General features: G+C 38.0%; 1 protein-coding gene across 2 annotated transcripts in view; it reads left to right on the forward strand.

Annotated features, from left to right (window-relative positions):
* TAF15 (TATA-box binding protein associated factor 15) overlaps nucleotides 1–16,586 on the forward strand; it is a 29,520-nt gene extending 12,934 nt beyond the window's left edge. For both annotated transcript variants that reach the window (XM_070932106.1, XM_070932107.1), the window contains 10 exons: nucleotides 616–724; nucleotides 6,678–6,712; nucleotides 7,327–7,359; nucleotides 9,895–10,004; nucleotides 11,518–11,647; nucleotides 12,117–12,215; nucleotides 12,474–12,561; nucleotides 13,963–14,051; nucleotides 14,142–14,232; nucleotides 16,159–16,586. In XM_070932106.1, coding sequence (XP_070788207.1) covers nucleotides 616–724; nucleotides 6,678–6,712; nucleotides 7,327–7,359; nucleotides 9,895–10,004; nucleotides 11,518–11,647; nucleotides 12,117–12,215; nucleotides 12,474–12,561; nucleotides 13,963–14,051; nucleotides 14,142–14,232; nucleotides 16,159–16,198 — 824 coding nt within the window. In that variant the 3' untranslated portion in view covers nucleotides 16,199–16,586. The remainder of the gene's footprint in view (nucleotides 1–615; nucleotides 725–6,677; nucleotides 6,713–7,326; nucleotides 7,360–9,894; nucleotides 10,005–11,517; nucleotides 11,648–12,116; nucleotides 12,216–12,473; nucleotides 12,562–13,962; nucleotides 14,052–14,141; nucleotides 14,233–16,158) is intronic.
* The last annotated feature ends 3,738 nt before the right edge of the window (nucleotides 16,587–20,324 follow it).

The following is a 20,324-nucleotide window of genomic DNA, read 5'->3' on the forward strand; positions in this document are numbered from 1 at the left end:
AAACATATTACAGAGCAAAGCATTGTGGTAAACTTTATAGAAACTGGAGGATTTTAGTACCCAAGAGGTTGCAAAGAGCTGAAATCGCTAAGAGTATAACCACAAATAGTTGTATGTCAACTGCATCTTGTCTGCATCTTTTCTCTGATTTGGGCATGACATGAAGAAATAATATTGGCAGTTCTACTGAGTTGCTTCCTTCCAATTGATTTTTAAAGCAGATAATAAACTGATAAGAGTTTATTAAATTATATTAGTTCCTGTTCTTGCTGGATTATTTTTTTTTTATGTTAGAGGTACAGTAGCATGCCTTTTTATTCTCATGTAGGCCAAAATTCCTATTCTATGATCTCGCCTGCTGTGGCACATACATAACATCCAAAGCCAAATAAGTTTGCTTATTTATAAGCAACTATAAGTATTTCAGTATTTACCAATGTAATTGATTGAAAGACATTCATTTAAAGTATTAAGAAATTTTGACTGGGAGTTCTAATCTTTTTTCATCTTCAGGTCCTAATAGTGTGTATTAGTGTATTCAGTGTGTGTATAATTCTAAATTAATTAGTCACTTACTTTAATCTACTCAAGAATAATTGCTTTGAAATTACTTAGATGATCGCCGTGAAAAAAATAGATATGGAGACGATAACCGAGGCTATGGGGGCCCACGAGGTGGAAGCAGATTTGATTCTGACAACAGAAATACTATGTCTGGCATGAGGTAAAAGATTTAACCTAGAAGCTAGAGATGGATTATGATACCTGTTTAGTCCATTGTTTTCCTTGCTTGCTTGGATGAACGCTCTTAAAAACTACTTGAAGGAGTACTTTTTCTTCCTGAAATGCTAATATTAATAATCTGTATTAAAAATTCAAGTCCCCAAATACTAACCTAGATTACTTTCTGGCTGATTGATTCATGAACCTATTAAGCCATTCATGTTTTGTTTTGTTTAGTTTTGGTTTAACATGGTATCTAAAACTAATCATGACTAGAATTTATTCAGTGGCATATAATGTTCAGGTATGGATCCAGACATTGTAACCTCTATTTAGTAAACTATTACCAAAAACTAAAAACTTACTACTTAAAAGTCATTGCTTAGTATAACATATAATCCAACCTATACTTACCTCATACAAAGAACTGATCAGGAATGCAGAAAACACTAATTTTGTAACTTAACACTAAAATGTATTTTTATAAAAGATAAAAGATATTTGAGATTCTATTCTATGCCAGGCTTGGCCAATTTTATTCTTTTATGCCAATATCCATGGTATACATGTAAGAGAGGCAACTGCTCTTCCTCATCAGCATCTGAGAAGTAGGATTGCTGAAGATTTTGTTGTCCACTATTCCTGAGCCTTTTACGATACTTTGATATAAAATTTGTTCATGCCATGAAAAATTTAATCTGACTTTTCCAGATTGTGCAGCTGTTACAGGCCAAGGAATAAGGCAGACAAGAAATTATGACTCGTTCACAGATCTTCTCCTGTTAAACTATAAGATTGGCTTTGTAATGATTGCTCTATTAGCAGGTACAGCTAACATTTCTGAATCTTGATAAGACAAGTTAGATTCAGGCTTTGTCCACCTACAAGTAAACGAACAATATCATGTTTTACTTTTAACTTGGTTCTCTAAGTTTTTTTTCCATGTGGATGAAGCAGTCTCTTATTGGAATATCACACTAAGCTTAAATTATCAAGTTACACACTATTTGTCAGCTGCACTTAAGGATGAGGCAACAAGTGTGTACAGTTGTATTTACGCCTAAGTTTGGAGAGAGGTGTGAAGGCAGTGGATATGACTTACTTTGAATTTACAGCTCTGTTTCAGCATTGTTTTTAATAGATATCTGAAAATAGAATGTTTTCTATATTCTATTTGGGTAGCATCATTGCATTGTACTTGATTTTGTGTTGAAAGGGTAGATTCTCAGTGTGCAGTTACAGTTAATTGACATCTAAGCTGACTTAACTTGACTCATTGTTTTGAACCTGATGGAACAAAGTTAGAAATGGAATGAGTTAGGAAGAGAGGTGTATATAGCCAAATGAGTTTAGAATTTTCTGCACTGACCAGAAGAAAGTCTGCTTTTATCAACTGCCCTGTTTTTTGCTCTCTGCTGTATGTTTGTGTTTGTTTGCAATGTTTGTAGCCTGCCCCAATCTGTAGCTTGGGTACTATATAACATAAAAAAGGAAATACAAATATAGAAAAAAAGGAAAACTAAAACTATGATAATAAAAAAGGAAGTATTCAGAGTATAAGATGCTCCAGACTATAAGATGCACCTACTATTTTGGGGAGGAAAACAAGATATACACTAGTGCATGGTTATGGGAAATAATATGAAATTTTACCAGTTTGGAACTCTTAAGTTTTTTTCTTTGCATAGATTGGTATTGTAATCAGAATCAGTAGGTTATTCAGCACACAATCTATTAGATGTAAAGCTCCCCCCCCCCCCTTTATCTTCCTTCAGGTAACTTTTTAATTAAGTTAGTGGAATGCTTTTTAAATTCCAGCTAATTGTTGATTCTGGACAGAAATTTTACAACAAAAGGACACAAAGAAGAAAATAAACCATAAAACACTCACAATAACTCTGCCTCTGCCTCCTGGTTTGCCCCGGTGCAGCAAACAGCCTGCAGCGGAGGCCTACGTGGCAATAGGCAGTGGCAACCCCTGCAGCCTGAAACAGCTGAGGGTCAATCAACTGCTTGTGCTAATCAGGCTGTGCTGAAGCTGAAATGGGCTGTTTTGCTGTTTGTTGCTTGCTGCAAGGAAGTAAATTGCTGAGAGGCAGAGGTCAAAGGGTGGGGGCTGGTGGGTCAGCAGGGCTACATTCGGAGTATAAGATGCACCCAAATGTTCACCCTCTTATAGGGGGGAAAAGTGTGTCTTATAGTCTGAAAAATATGGTACTACTTAATATGTACAAAACAAAACAAAACAAAAAAATATGTACAAAACAAAGCAGTCAACCCTCATCGATAGCATGCTGGAACTATTTTCTGAAATGCTGAAAGGAAAATACAAATCTCCAAGAATAAAGATGCCATAGCACATGGGTCACTACCAGAAAGGCCACGTCTCCCTAACCACCTGTATGTGGAAGGAACCAGAGGAGGCCTTTATCAGACTTGAATTTAAGACTGCCGTCTCTATAAAGTAAAAAATAAATTATTCAATCTGAAACGGATGTTAACACCTATTCTAGCCAATGTCTGATTTGATTTAAATTGTACCTCAGGGTTTTGGCTGGGGGATTTCAAAGCAGAACATAGCATATGCAGCCTTGTTGTTTGGCATTCTGGGTATAACAGATCTCATCCAAGTTTTGAGAATGCCTCAGAAGTAAAACAATGGATATAAAAATGGTATGGAAAATTTGCATTTAAAAATGTTAGATCATCTGTATTGGCAAAGAGAAATGGATGAGAGCCGTTTCTCAAAATAAATTAGAAGATTGAACCTGGGCAGGCCATGCTCAACATACATGTTGATATAGAATAGATAAGTGCTGAATCAGTCTATTGATACCTCTCTATATGGAACGAACAAGATGGCAGAAACTGAAGCACTTGTTCTGTATTTTGATGAGATAATACACTTGTTGGACCTACAATGGAGGCAAAAACACATCTTATTGATTGTTAACAAGTCCTTCTCATCCTCAACTGTTGATCTCTTGCTTTTATCCAACCACTGATTACTCTTTACCAAAATAAAAATTAAAACTAAAACTAAAAACGGCACATGTCTTACAGAATGTTGCAAAAAAGGAAACAACTCTTAATCTCTGATTTATTAAATTGGATTCGGGGAAAACAGCATTATATCTAGATGGTTTTGGGAGGATGTTTAGTTCCTTCATCTATTTTTTTCCTCCCTTAAGTATTCTGCCATTCAAATTCTTTTCTTGACTGTTTAACTGGTTCGCTTAATATAGTTGACATTATGATGCCTCTTAAAATTAATGTGAGGTCATAGCTCAGTGATGAAAGTGCATGTTTTGTGTGCTGACACTCCCCAGCTTCTGGCACTGCTGTCTAAAGAAGTCAGGAGCTTCAAATAAACAGTACCAGCTGTATTAGGGATATAATTTTGATACAAGCCAGATGTTTTATATAGAAATGTCAAAAAAGCCTACATTTTCTTTGCCTTGCCTTGTTACTTTGAACCAGAGAAACTTGAGCCACATTCACATGCTTGATGGCAATTATTACTAATTTATTTTTTTAAGTTGCATTTTCCTCATCGGCAGTTTTTAAAATATCTTGACTAAATAATAATTAATGAGAGACCACCAAGTCTAGTGACTTCATATATTTTTTTTGACTTGAAAATGTGCAAGCTTTATCTAAATGTGGGTGGTAATATCCTACGGAACAAAATAAATCTAACTGAGAATCAGATTACAGAGGGCAAGAAGTATAACCTGAGAATATGTAGAAACCAAAAGAGAATGCTAGCTTTGGTTTGCCATCAATATCAGCCAGTCATTGAAGCGCTAAATCATTAGTGTATAGTAATAGTAAATAAGACAGGAATCCCATGTTTCAAATTAAGTGACAAAAAACATTCTTGTATGTATATAACTAAAAAACACAGTTCACCTCCATTGTGAAACTTAATTTTATGTAATGGATATTTTAAAATAATAGAGACAATTAACATAGCATTTGGATGCTTGGTTCTTTAACTACTTTAACTGGCACTGTATTCTTACCCATCTCCAACTCTGGCCCAAAATGAGAATGAATAAGACTTCACAGAAATTATTTTACAGAAGGTACAAGCTACCCCTAAATATGCAGAATTAAATGTTTTAAAATTGGCAAAAGCAAATGGACTTGGACATGAAGAGGTAGCTAAAGCAGGAGTGAAATGGAGTATTATTTTTTGGCCTAAAAGATATGCATCCTACAGTTGCTGTGGTTCTGGCTACTGATGCTATGATACCACTTGAAAGACAGAACTAATATTTTAAGATCTGGGGATAGGTGGAATGACAGGACCAAATGTTCCCAGAAATGTTGTAGAGTTAACTCTTGCATTTTGCCCTTTAACTACCCCTATCTGGGGGTGGGGTGGGGTGGTGGTGTCTGAAATATTTAGCTTACCCAATCTTGAGGCTTCAAATTAAGTGCCTGCGGATTTGTCAGTTGCTCAATTCTCATGTAAAGGTTTCTGCTATATGAAAATCCACGTCCTTCTTGACGTGATGTCATCTGTTCACATATGTGCTCTAAGCATATGCTAATATCCAGGATAAGCATCTTTCTCTAAACTATTTAAATGTGAAGTGTTTATGGCATTCATTTATTCAGCTATAGAATTAACACTTCTAAAACTGTTTGGTGGAGTTCCAGCAATGTCTTACCAGTACAAAGCACAGCTAAAGAAAAGGAATAGCTATTGTTTGAGATAAAGAAGAACATGTTGCCAGATCAGGAGGTGGAGAATAATAGCAGCCCAAGGGGAGAAGAACATTTAACTATAATTTGGATGCAAAGCAGAGGAGATAAGCAAATAGAGGGATAGAAACATAGTAGGCCATGAGTGTTAAAATAGCAGTTTATAACAGTATATAATTTTATGTTTTGTATCACTAACTAAATTGAACCGTTCTGTAATGTTGAATGAACAACACTGCCTTTTTAGACAACCTTATTTTGCCTTTGAGAATAGTCTTTATATATAAAATTTTATTTATATAAAAAATAAATGGAACTCATTGTATCCAGACTTACCTCCTTTTTTTTCTGACAGCCTTAATCCTATTCTTAATACTGTAGAACTTCATTGTATTCTTAATACCGCAGAACCAAAGATTCATGCCTAAAATTCCCAGACTAAAATGGCTTTACTGTACCCGATTCTGTCCATATTACTCAGTTTATTTGATGCAGCCATGCTATGTAATAGTACTGTAATGCAAGGATGCCAGATTTGACCTTGAGGTATTTTTGCCTTGTTCTCTGGGAATTTACTGTCAAGTAAGTAATGAAATAAATCGATTAGTGATTGCACATTATCTGATAATCTTTCACATGTCTTTATTAATACATAAAGATAATAAAGGGGCCTGGGTAGAATTTTTTTCTCCTTAAAATTTAGATATTTTTGCCTTTTTTACTGGCCTTTAAATAACTAAGGATGGCTTATCTCCTCCCCTTGCTTAAAGCAGTGCATATTGTTTTAAATCTAATCCTCTCAACAGATTTTTGAGATAGGTAAGGCTGAAAAAGAGCACTCTGGTTCTTAACTGAAGATAAGTGGGATTTGAATCCATGTATATAATTTCACTTAAAGCAAGCATTCAGTTTTTATTTTAATTGACTATTTGTTGTCTTACCACATTGTTGGGAAGCTTGACACTAAGAGGAATTCTGCAGTTAAATACTCAGTAGGATGTTGGGGTTTTTGTAAAAAAAAATATGAGCCATCTACAGTCGTGTCAAACTACAGTATAGTCATGAACAGAACGTTATTTTCCTTGTTTAATCTGTGTGGTGCAAAAAAGTATATACTACAAATTAGACTATTTTTATAGAACATGCAGTAAATAAACTTTCAGTAAGTGCAGCTTTTGAGCCTTGGGCTCAGCATGTCAAGACTTAAAGAAGAAATCATTTCTTCAATTTTTCCTCTGCAGTGGTGGTGACCGAGGTGGCTTCAAAAATTATGGTGGTAAGTGCTGAGCGTCAAAAAAAATATTAAAGTGGAAACCTCTATATTAAAAGGTGCCAAAATATCCCAACCCCTAACGAGCCACCGAATACTTGTATTTTCATGTTTCTATCTATTAGAAGCATTTGATTTTTCTCCCCTGTTTGAGCTGAGGCTGGTGTGTGTGTGTGCTTAGCTTTTTTTTTTTTTTTTTTTTAAGTTTCTATAATACGTTTTTTAAAATGAGATTCCTGGTTTCGTTTCTTTATTTCCCAATTGCATGAAATGATTTTTTTTTGGCAACTCATAGTTGGCTTTCGATGGCATCTACAAAAGAACCTTCTAAGCACATTGTCTTAGTGAGAACATTTTTGTGGCAAAGAGCTTAGTTATGTGGACCAACAGCAACTACAAGACAACCAACCGCCAGCATAAACCTGTGTGGCACTCTTCATCTTAGAGACCATAATTGGTTTTCTTCTTGGGCAAAATCTTGTGTCATTCTTAATTGCAATTTCTTGGTTTCACATATCTTATTGCTAATATTAATTAAATCAAGACTGAATAGTTTATTCTCCTTTGTGTGCGGTGCTGCTTAGACGCCCATTGCTTTTTTTTTTTCTCCCGTTTCACAGGTCAGAGGGATTTTGGGCCAAAGCCAGATACAGGTAAATGTAGAAGCCATATGTAGATGATACACAGTTTTATGACTGTCTCTTTTAGTTTTATATAAGGTAGTTTTTCCCAGTCTGTTGCCATCAAGATGCCTTGGGCCAGTTCCCAAAAATTGTGGCAGAGTTGGGCAAGCTTGTTCATAGTATTTTGGAAAGGATAAAATTGCAGTTAACTCAGCCATCTCCTTCATGATGTCACTCTATTTTCTTGGCACCATTAGTAATCCTTTAATTATACCGGAATAAAACTAGGGCAAATTGGAATAATCATTGAACATATGCTGCTAGGAATACCTTTCCCAGCCCTATCAGGAAATGCCAGCAATGAAGCTTTCCTGAAATTCTGGAGGACTAATACTGGAGTATCTACCCTGTTTCCTCTAAAATAAGACATCCCCCGAAAATAAGCCCTCCCCGAAAATATTTAACCGCATGCACAGCCAGTCCCCGACATTTCCTCTGTTTGGGGTTAGGGAGACAGAGCTAGAAATCAGGTAAGACGGCAAGAGGAGCCCTATCTTGCTCCACGTGCCCCAAAATAATAAGACCTCCCTGAAAATAAGGCCAAGCACTTATTTCGGGGTTCAAAAAAATATAAGGATCTTATTTTAGGGAAAACATGGTAGATTCACTAAAGCAAATTCAAATAAACCTACTGTTTAAACTTGATAGTTGTAGTTTGTAAATCATGGTTTATTAAATCATTTCTTAGCACAATCTGCAATCTCAGTCAACAAAGACAATTCTGAGTTAGTTGGACTGGTGGTTTCCTTTGGTACAAAACAACTTGTACTATTACTAAATATCCTGAATGATAGGAAGGGAATGGGTAAAAAAAGTATTTGTTCCCTGTTGAATACTGTAGATAGGTAACAAAATCAGTTAAAATGAAAGAGATGAGTTTATGTTTGATAAAATGCATCTGCTTAGATGGCTTTAAGACAAAAAGAGGGCAGACTAGATTCAAGGTGCACACATAATGGCTGCTATGCTTTAGCCCACCTTGCAAACTTTTTAGAGCCATTTGGTTTATCCCTGTTGGAGAAAAGGGATGCTAGATTTTATGTAGCTCCTCAGCCCAGCAAGGGTGTTTTGGGGTTATTTGATGAGAGCAGGATGGCTTTTGTTTTCTAATCTTAATGAATATGATCTTTTGGTAAAATGTAGGTTTTCTAAATGCTGTACAGAATCCAAAGAAGTACATTACAATGGCCTTAGTTGGTCTTTTACTGTTGAGTAGCAGGATTACATACTAAACCATTTTTTAATTTTTTAATTCCAGTAAAGGGGGTTAAAGGGATGCGGTGGCTCAGTGGCTAAGTCTCTGAGCTTGTTGATTGAAAGGTTGGCAGTTCAATGGTTAGAATCCCTAGTGCCACGTAACCGGGTGAGCTCCCGTTACTTGTCCCAGCTTCTGCCAATCTAGCAGTTCGAAAGCATGTAAAAAAATGCAAGTAGAAAAATAGGGACCACCTTTGGTGGGAAGGTAACAGTGGTTCCGTACGCCTTTGGCATTTAGTCATGCCGGCCACATGACCACGGAGATGTCTTCGGACAGCACTGGCTCTTCGGCTTTGAAACGGAGATGAGCATCGCCCCCTAGAGTCGGGAACGACTAACACATATCTGCGAGGGGAACCTTTACCTTTTACCTTAAAGGGGGTTATTTGGAAAGATCCCTTAGCCACATAATAGCAAATGAAATTCTTTGTTCAGGGTGAATGGTGACTTTTCATCTAACTATTTGTTTGGTATTTTAAACTAAACAGCAAAATGCTTAACAAGAAAAAGTCTCCAAAGCAGAATATATGTTAAAATTCATAAAAACAAACTACACGTAAAGATCAAATATAGTGGCAAGAACATAAATAAATTAAAATTCTTTGCAAATGACTTCTGAATTAATAATCGCAATACAGTATATGCATGCTATAGTGGAAAGGAATTTTAGTGACAGGATGTTTTTCATGGTGGTGTTTTTCCAGAATTAATGTACATTGCCTCTGAAGTAGACAATTAATCAGGCTCATATAGGAGATGATAGCCTTTACATGCCTTGGTCCAAATTTAAAATTGTGATCAGAAACAAATTCTTGCAAAAAGCATTTATCCATTTAACAGTCCAACTGCTGTAATGTTCTGAACTGTTAGTTGTTCACTGTCATTAATAGCATTGGGTGAATAATACCTTTGCGTAATTGTACACCTTTTTAGCAAATGTTAATATTTCTGATTAAAAATTGCATTGAGAGTGGATTGTTCATAATGGTTTTCCTTAAGATAAACATGGGTAGTTCTTTCCTTTTGGTTTCTCTGCATCTATAGTGTATATGCATTTCCTCAACTTGATGGAGTTTAAATGTCTTGATTTAATTCTCTTGAGTGCACGGGGGGGGGATTATAAATACTCGCTGGTTGACATAGGAAATGAAGTTTTTTGGATATTTTGCGAAAAAAGGCTGTGATATTTTGCACAGCTTCTGCTACACACTTTGGCTAAAAAATAACCCCAGGCTCTCTTCAATGTAGATTCGGAGTCTGACAATTCTGATAACAACACCATCTTTGTACAAGGACTTGGAGAAGACGTTTCACCAGAACAAGTGGCTGATTATTTCAAACAAATAGGTGTAATTAAGGTATTTAAGGTGGTAAAAAAAGGGGGCATATCAGCTAAGAATATAAGCTAATAGAAGAACAAGGAGGAATACATGTTTAAAAAAAGAATGTATCAGCGCAGAACCAAAATATTTAAATAGATAAAAACAGTATTAAGATACATTCAAATTATCAGAATGTGAGCTTAAATTAAAAGGCAGTATTTCTAACAAAAGATGCTTAATTGGATTTAGGTTTGGCAGATCTCCATTACTGTGAAGCAGCCATTATCCATGTTCTCCATCTTGATGAGTATAAAGTATAAGTGGTTTCTTCCGTTGGGTCTGGGTTAGTAAAAATATTCTGGTAGTCCTTGGCTTTTGAAACAATTGGGAGCAGGATTTCCATCACTAAGCAATATGATCATAAAGCACGATTGCATAGCTTAGCAATGGCAATCCCTATAGTCCTAGTTGCCGTTGTTAACCTAATTCCTCCATCATTAGCTGAGGCAACCTCCAACTGGCTTTTGGCAACCAGAGTCTGGAGAAGATGGCAAGAAGTTGAAAGTCCTAAGCCAGCAGCCAGTTAAGTAGCTGCTTCCAGGTGGGGGAGGGAGCTATGGATGTGTGAGAGTGGAGAGAGGCATGGGTCAGGTGCTAAGGGGTGTGGAAGAGGTGTGTGGGTCAGGGAAAGTGTATGAGCAGTATGGATCAGGGAAGGTTGCAAGGGAGTGCTAGAGGCCTGGTCAGAGAGGGTATGTAGGGTGCGCCGGTGTGGTATGAGCACAGAGGGACTGGGGAGGATATATGGGGGAGATTTAGTGATAGATATTCCATTCCCAATGGCCGTTGTAACCGGAGGACTACCTATAGATCACAATCCTTCCCAAATGGAGAACTGCAAAGTATATTGACTTATTGGATCTCTGCCATATTTTTATAAGCTATTTTCTAGGTTATTTCCTTTCTGTATTGTTACAGTTGTTGATGACCCAGGAAATTTGAGGGCTGAGGCTTGAAAATAGGCCACAATGTTCTGTTTGTTTATACATTCCATCAGCACATCTGGAAGTAAGGATAGTGTCAGGTTTTGCTGTCGTCAGGTTTCGGTATCTGTCAGCACTGGAACGAATGTAGTTTGGAGTGCTGACATCTAGATCTTTACTTCAAGGAGCATGAAGTCTAAAATTGGTTATGAGCTACCACTGAATAAGGAGAATAAGGAGAGGCAAGTGGAGACAATGTAAAAAGGAAAGCTGTTTCATCTGAGCTACAGTGGGCATTCATGTTAACTCTCATAGGAAAGGTGGGCTTTGAGGAAAGATTTAAATGAAGGAAGAGATAGCATTCCATATGTCTTCTAGTAGGCTGTGCTAAGCAATACAGTTCAGCAGGAAAGAGGGGATGATCTTTTGAAAGAACAGATTTTGGACAGCAAAGGGTGGTGGAATTGGAGAAGTGAACTTCCTGTTCATGGCAGAATTCACCATTATTAGGTTGTTAGGCCCTTACATGAATGGTAAAAATATTTTTTTCTCTCTGGTTTTCCCAGACAAACAAAAAGACAGGTAAACTTATGATAAATCTATATACAGACAAGGATACTGGGAAGCCAAAGGGAGAAGCAACAGTGTCTTTTGATGATCCTCCATCTGCTAAGGCCGCCATTGATTGGTTTGATGGTAAGGTTGTCCCATTAGGGCTTGCCAACCAATTAAATCATGAACACCGAAATGTCTCATTGTAGGCAAAGATCATAAAATTGTTAAGGCAAATTTATTTTTGCATTTATTTATCTGTCATATTTGGAAATCGCTCATCTCCTTCACCGAGGGACTCTGGGTGGTGTACAAATAAAATGTTAAAAACATAATAATGAAGACTCTTGCTGCTAGAGCAAGGGTGGATTCTATGGAAATGGAATGCATGGGTGGGAAAGTTTCCCTGGCCAGCACTGAAGTTCAATCGATTAGATGGACCAGCAGGTTAGGGAAGATCGCCTTATAAAATGTGACTTAAGCAGAAGCAAACTCTGCATTGTTATCAGTTTTGTATGAAGTATAGTTTTTGGGATTTATTGTTTAAATATTGCATTTCCTTGTTGTAGTTGGCCACTAGATTTATTCTTGATCGCTATTCTTCCCTCTACAGGAAAAGAATTCAATGGCAGTGTTATCAGGGTTTCCTTCGCAACCAGGCGGCCAGAATTCCTGCGAGGAGGTGGTGGAGGTGGTGGTGGTGGACGCCGAGGTAGTAACACATCCAGATCCGTTGTACCTGGTAGTCCAGTGGTACCGTTCCTTTTTGGGTTGTTCATCTGAGTTTCTCCCTGAGAACGGGAGCGACACTTCAGCCCAGCCTGCTTTCATGATTACCCCCGACCAAATAGCTGGTACATATTGGCCAGTTTTGATGTCAGAGGCTATTCATACTGCATATTGTGAGTCTTTGCCATAAGGGCCACATACCCATTTCCTTGCTTTAATTGTAATATCATTGTGCTTGCAGGTTCACGTGGAGGGGGCTTTGGAAGAGGAGGAGGTTTCCAGGGCCGAGGTGGAGAACCCAAAAGTGGTGATTGGGTTTGCCCTAACCCGTAAGTTATTTTCAGTCTTATATCGAGATAGCCTAGAACTGCCTAGTTTAGTCTAAAAGTAGATTATTTGGGGCAATAAGTACAGCTGGAATTTTGGAAAAGTAGCATGGAAATTCCAGCAAAATGGCTGCCACAAAAGGCTTCTCTGTTCACAAAATGGCTGCTATGGGTATGGGGGTTGATCACCCATAAGAATATTAAGTAATGAGGTTGCTTAAACCATCTGGTTTATCTACATCTTTATTCCGTGCAAGATTTCAAACAAAGCACTTGGCTGCAACTACCCATCATTTTTATTTTCTAAGGATCTTTATTTCCTAGTTCATTCTTGGAAATAAAATGATGCTAGATGTTTTGCAGTATTCTAATTTTATTTTTCCAGTGAAAAGAATTTTTTAAATAATTTAAATGGAACAGGGAATCTGACAGTAGCCAAGGAAAGTGTTTGCACTACCAAAGGAACATCAAATTGCCATTTCATAGACAGTAGTTTTTCAAGATCTTTAACTAGAAGGGTTTGACCTTTCACTCGGAGGTTGCTAGTCTCTATCTGTTTGAGCTCCCCTCCTGCTGATCTCATGGACCAGTCCATGCCATTTTTGAGACAACAGCATAGAAGTAGTTTGCCATTGCCCTCTTTAAATATTTTTTCCCTCCAAATTTTCTGGTGTGCAGTCCTGTGGTTCCCTAGTGATTTTTCAATCGAGCATTAAACAGATCTGACCCTGGGCGAACCTTTCAATAATAGACTGGTTAGCAAGATTCTGCCAGACGTTGTAGATTTCACTCAAAGAACCATTTGGTAACTCAAATACCTTGCTATTGGGCAATGGCACTTCCCCCCCCCCCCCCCCCGCTTTATTTTGTTTATGTTCATTATCAGGACTCAATAGTTTACCAATACTATTATAGCTTAATGAGAATTGGAGTCTAATAAGATGAGGCAAAAATCAATGTTTCTAAATAAGGGCTATACAGGTAATCCTATAGAGTTAATTCAGTGACTGAAGTTATAGCGGCACTGAAAAAAGTGACTTATCACCATTTTTTACACTTACGACCATTGCAGCATCTCCATGGTCACGTGATCGAAATTCAAATGTTTGGCAACCAACATATTTATGATAGTTGCAGTGTTCACAACCTTCTGACTTTAGCAAGGTGAATGGGGAAGCCAGGTTCATTTATCAACCACGTTACTAATTTATCTACTACAGTGATTTCTGCGGCAAGAAAGGTCATAAAATGGAGCAAAATTCACTTAACTGTATCACTTAGCAACAGAAATGTTGGGCTCAGTGGTGGTCTTAAGTCGAGGACTACCTGTATAAAATATATTGATTATATAGCCCTTACCTTCAATCTTAGCAATTACTGAGAGATGTTTCCTGTCTTTTTCAGGAGCTGTGGAAATATGAACTTTGCTCGCCGGAATTCCTGCAATCAGTGTAATGAGCCCAGACCGGATGATGGGCGTCCCTCTGGAGGAGGTGTGTGAAAACTCCACCATTCAAAAATGGGGGAATGCTGTTGGCTGGAGTGACATTCGGAATTTCTTGTTTTATCTTCCTTCTTTGCAGATTTCCGTGGCAGAGGTGGTTTTGGAGGTGATCGGGGGTTCAGAGGCCGTGGTGGCCGGGGCGGTGGCTTTGGTGGCAAAATGGGAGGAAGGTTGGTACTGAATCTTTACAGAACTACAGAAGTGTGTTTTGTCTCCAAATGATGCAGAGAATTGGCAGATATATTAAAAGTTCAGTAATAAGAGAGAAAGTTTGGAGGCCTCCAGAGACCCACCCACAGTGAAAGCTGTCTGGTCCATTCTAGAATGCCAAGCTACCTATCGGGAGACAGTCCAAAAAAGTGATTGATAAGGAAACCAGGGCCCAGATTTTCTGGGAGAAGTTGATTGCACTTTTGGTTTTAGCCACACCAGAAACATTTGGGATAAAATATGCTTCTGTCATAAGTCAGAATGGGGTAGTGGTAGAAGCGAGCTGGTTTCCCAAAATTCATTGGGCAGTTTGTTCACTTGGGATAATCTGCTGCATAGGATAGTCATGAGGATAAAAAGTGGGGATTTGTGTTGGCTGACTTAGCTTCTAGGAATAATGGATGAGTTTCTCCTGGACCATTAATGGCCAGTTGCACGTTTGTCTGAAGCCTTCAATCCTCAAGGTAGATAAGCACTAGTTGTCTGGGTTTATTGTAAATTCCTCAAAGACTTATTTTTAGTTCATGGTTTTATTTTATTTACTTCCTGCTGTTCTTCAATATACGTTCCCATCCAGGCACAGCTAAGCTTTGACAAAGTGAAAGTATCAAGCCACATGGTCTACCCCATTAATAAACCATCTTTGCATTCTAACAAATCCAGCTGTTAGCAGTTTGTTAATGAAGTTCCATACCTTTCTATTTAGCTATTGCTAATGATTTCCTATTTGATTCAGCATTGTGCATTTTAGTCACTGTTCAAAGTTACAATGGCACCGAAAAAAGTGACTTAGGACCATTTTTCATACTTGTGACTGTTACAGCATCCCCATGGTCACGTGATTTACACTTGGATGCTTGATAACTGGTTCATATTTATGACGGTTGCAGTGTCCCATGGTCACATGACATCTTTTGCGACCTGGCAAGCAGTCAATGGGGATGTCACATTCACTTAAGAACCATATTACTAATTTAACAACTGTAGAGAGTCACTTGAAAAATGTGGCAAGCAAAGTCGTAAAATGGGACAAAACTCACTTAACAAATGGCTCAGTAACATAAATTCTTGACTCAATTGTGGTCAGGACTACTTGTAAAACCTAATAAAACTCATAGCATCTAATCCTATCATTGAAGTAATCCGTATGGACATTATACCTGCTATACCACATCTCCATGCCTTTTGGCAAAACCATGTCTTTGGTCCTTGCAAAAAGCCAGCAGTTGGGGACAATCCGATTTTTAGGGATAATATTCCACAGGGTGGGTGCCACCACAGAAAAGACTCTCTTCCTAGGTCCTGCCACATGGCTGAAGGGTCCCACAATATGCCCCTCTGTATTGCTTAAGAAGTCATGACTATTAAGCTACATTGGAATTTGTTGGTGGAACAGATAGATGTAAGTGCAGCTCTGTTTACGGATCTTCCTTTGCAGATAATCCAAAACTTGGGAGAGCTTTTGAGATATGCTAAAGCATTTAATTAGGATGACATTCAGTTATGAAGCCTGGATCTGTTGGTAATCCTAAAAAATTACAACAATGGCTGCTTTAAATAGGAAAGGAAGAATTAAGAGCCGATTTAAACTTCTGACAATATCTTATTGGCATTGCTGGTTGTTGTAATTCTTCCAGGTACGATATTCTGAGTTTATTTAAGGGCAAAGTTGAAAACCAGAAAGCTCTTTGGAAGAACAGGACTTTCAACTAGACCAGGTTTCTCTCTTCCCTTTATCTCTTGATGGTTTGACTCCATGTCTGGTTCCTTGTGAGTGATATCGACATCCTTATTAGGAATCATTTGCAGCAACTAACTTTATGGACTTTGTATATGCTACAAGGAAGTTAAGGCTGAAAATTGAATATTGTTTTTCTCTTTTCCAGAAACGACTTCAGAAGTGATCAACGTAACAGACCCTACTAAAAAAAAAAGCAGAGAATGTCCCCTTCCTCTTTCTGATGGCTTTTCACAGCAGCATTGCTGAGTTTCGCCTGCTGCTTTATCCCATGGTCTCTTGGATAGTGGAATTAAATGTAAAAACTGGATTTTTAATTTGGTGGGAGGGACTGGGATACTCTTTCCCCTGGGTTATTTTTCCCCTTTCCTTTCCTTTCCTTTTTTTTTTTTTTTTTAGCAAGTCCATTAAAATTTCATCTTTCTATTTCCAACATTCCCCCATTTTCCCCCAGCTACCAACTACACTTGTTCACAGGCTCTTAAAATAAGGATGGAGTAAAATTGTAAAATATTTGCCAAAAATCTGACATGTTTTATAATACAAAAAAAATAAAAGCTGATTGTTTATTTGTGACATGCTTGACTGCTTTTAGCCACTGTTATTTCAAGAATTTATTTTTCTGTATTTCAGCTCGGAGGTACCTTTGTGTACAGAGTGCTTAAATGATGATCTGGATTGTTCTAAAATGTGAACATTTTTGGAATTAAACCATTTGTGTTCTGTAGATCTAAATTATGCAAATTGGCATATACTAACAAATTTGTTAGCTGAGAAGAGGAAATCAGCTATGCATAGCCAAGATTTATTGGAAATCTTTTTGAGCTTGAGAATTTTAATCAGTATTGTCCACATCCATACAAGCTAATCTTATCTGTCTGTCTGTCTAATCTTACGTTTTTTATATGGCCACCCATCTACCAAAAGGAATCTTGTGTATTTTTGTAGAAATAAATATATTTTTGAGAGAGAGAAAAAACTGCACTGAATTGCAAATTGAGATTATTGAGAAATAAACAGAAACACAATGCTTTGGTATTTTTAAAAACATGATTGTATACACTCATGGCAGTAATCATAGAATTTGATTTTCGGTCTTATATTTTCATGTTGCTCTTAACACTAAAAATTGAAGGGAAAACAGTCTTGAAGGCTCCCAGGGTTTACAGTTTAGGTGTCTCCATCTATACCTTTGCAAGCAGAGAATTGATGCATTCAGCAGGTCTCCATCTGGATGAGAATGCAACATTTGTGGGTTTATTTTGGTTAAGGCTCAAATGGAGCACCATAAGCTAATGAATGGAAGCAGCTCTCTGAGCATACTTCCCATCATTGAATACCCTTATCCACTTGCATCTAGAATGAAAAGTGGTGTGGCCATCGAACTTGAACTGATGCCATCTGCTATCAAACTGTTTATGCCACCCAATTGGCAGATTCTTCTAAATCTATTTGAAGGGGAGTCCTTGTTGGTATATATTCCAATTGTTCGTAGTTTTTAATCCCATCCTGAGAGGCAATGCAAAGTTAACATTTTTTTTTCATTCTTTCACAAAAAGGAAACTGCCGAGTTTTGAAAAGTCCTGATTTATGATCATTTGCAAGCTGCAGCATTCAGGATGCTGGAAATTGTCCATAGATTTCAACACCTATTGGATGTTCCATATGGGTGGTTCATGACAAGTAGTTGGGATTGTCCTGTAGGAAACTGAGCTGTAGGTGGTGCTCTTTGCTTCCATCAAAAAATCAAATGAATGAGGATTGCTCATTTCTATGAAGGATTCTCAATAACGTGGAATTGAGAAGGAAAAGGAGATGAATTGCAGATTTGGAATTGTGTAAAGAGAGTGAGAATAAACCATTGTGCTACACCAGGGGTGTGAGACTGGCAGCATGTGGGCTGGATGCAGGCCACGCCCACCATAGCTCCACAAAGGGGAAAAATGTCACAAAATGTCACATGATGGCAATGTGACACTGTGAGTTGGACACTCGTGTGCTGCATAGATTAGGGTCTGATACCATATTTGAAACTACCGTTATTTTAAAGAGGCTATATAGAAAAGACAGTTGAGATTATTGGAAAGGGGTACATAGGAAGGATCATATGCAGGGGTGAAATGCTCCTGGTTCGGACCGGATCGGGTGATCCGGTAGCGATCGTGGTGGGTGGTTTGGTGATCCGGTAGCGATGGCAGAGCAAATCTCTGCCCACCCGCCTGGGTGTTGTTACTTCCTGGTTTTAACCAGGAAGTAATGTGTTCTTTACCTTCTGTGCATGCACAGAAGGCCGTGTGCATGTGACGCGTGTGCACTTCCAAACCAGTAAGGAAGGTAAATAGATTTCACCCCTGATCATATGTATAAGGAAAACCTGCATTAAGGGAATATTGGTTTACGAGAGGAATGATGGATGAATAAAATAAAAAGTTGTAAAATCATAGTAAGTGTGGAGTACTGGGAGAGTACTCAAAATTTTCTTCTTTTAGGAGAATTTGATCATCCTTCAATAAAGGTTATTGGCAGTAGATTCAGGGCAAACTAAAGGTTTTTTTAAATAATTTAGGTATGTATGCACACATGTATGTAAACGTATAAAATATACTTTAAACTGGGTCTGCCATCTTCAGGGGGACACTGCAGTTTTGTGTTACATGGACATCTTTTGTTTTTAGAATTTTAAATAAAAATAGCTGAAATGTTCACCAAATATCAGGGATAAACACACACAAATCATGCTGACCTTGGCCAAGATATTTCGGTAATCACTACAATTTTAAAAATTAATTTTGGAGGTGAGTGACATGTATCCAACCCATTTCTGAATTATTTATGGGTGTACAGGATGGTGTATACATGTGCCTTCGAGTCAATACAGGTAGTCCTCAACCGACAACGGCAATTGAGCCCAAAATTTCTGTTAACAGACATTTGTTAACTGAGTTTTGCCCCATTTTACGATCTTTCTTGCCATTGTTGTTAAGTGAATCCCTGCAGTTGATAAGTTAGTAACCTGGTTGTTAAGTGAATTTAGCTTCCTCACTGACTTTGCTTGTCAAAAGGTTGCAAAAGATGATCGCGTGATCTTGGGACACAGCAATGGTCATAAGTATGAACCAATTGCCAAGCATCAGAATTTTGGTTACATGATCACGGGGAAGCTACAAAGGTTGTAACTGAAAAATGGTCATAAGTCACTTTTTTCAGCACCATTGTAACTCTGGTCACTAAATGAACTGTTGTAAGTCGAAGACTACCTGTACTGACTCTTGGTGACTGGCTGGATAAGCCCCTGAAATTTTCTTGGCAAGTTTTCAGAAGTGATTTGCCATTGCCTTCTTTCTAGGGCTAAGAGTGTGTGTCTGGCCCAAGGTCACCCAGCTGACTTCATGCCTGAGGGAGAACTAAAACTAGGTATTCTAGTTTCCAGCCTTAACCATTACACCAAATTGACTCTCATTGATAGGTAGTGTAAAATGGAGAGTCCATATTCAAAGATTATCTCTGAATGCCAACTTTCAGGTTGGTTGGTTGGCACTGAAGAAGTGATAATTATTTTTATGTTATTTGATTGGCCTCTGTGGAAAGAGAAAGCTGATTTAAATGGATCCTTGACCCATGATCACTGACAATCACAGGAAAGGATAGAAAATACACTGAATTGATGTTTCACAGAAGTTTGTCTCAAAGGTGCTTTTTCAAAAGGTAACTGGACTACGTGTTTTCCTTGAAGACATTCCGCTTCTCATCCAAGAAGCTTCTTCAGTTCATGGACTTCTTGGATGAGCGGGGTCTTCCTCAAGGAAAACAACAGTGCAGTTGCCTTTTGGAAAGGCACCTTTGAGACAACCATGACCTGGATGACTGAGAAGCTCCATAGACCTTCACAGAAGTTGCATCTGAAGGCAGGACAAGAAGCAATGGATGGAAATTAATCAAGGAGAGAACCAACCTAGAACTAAGGAGAAATTTCCTGGAAGTTAGAATAATTAATCATTGGAACAGCTTGCCTTCAGAAGTTGTGAATGCTCCAGCATTGGAGATAGGACAACCATTTGTCTGAAATGGTATAGTGTCTCCTGCTTGAACAGGGGGTTGGGCTACAAACCCACCAAGGTCTCCTCCAACTCTGTTATTCTGTTAAAAAAGTTGCTTTTTCAGGGCTGTAGACTAACCATTTTACCAAACCTGGGAACACATGATTGATAGACAATGATTGATGCGTGGTCTCCTGAACAGGTTGGTTCCTTCAGAGTGTACATTTGGCCACTCAAGGCTGCCTTGTCTAGACAGTAGTGGTCATGATCAGGAAAA

This window comes from Pituophis catenifer, unplaced genomic scaffold (genome assembly GCF_029215685.1).
Source record: "Pituophis catenifer annectens isolate HBS135680 unplaced genomic scaffold, rPitCat1.0.hap2 SCAF_1, whole genome shotgun sequence".
Classification (NCBI taxonomy): Eukaryota; Metazoa; Chordata; class Lepidosauria; order Squamata; family Colubridae; genus Pituophis; species Pituophis catenifer.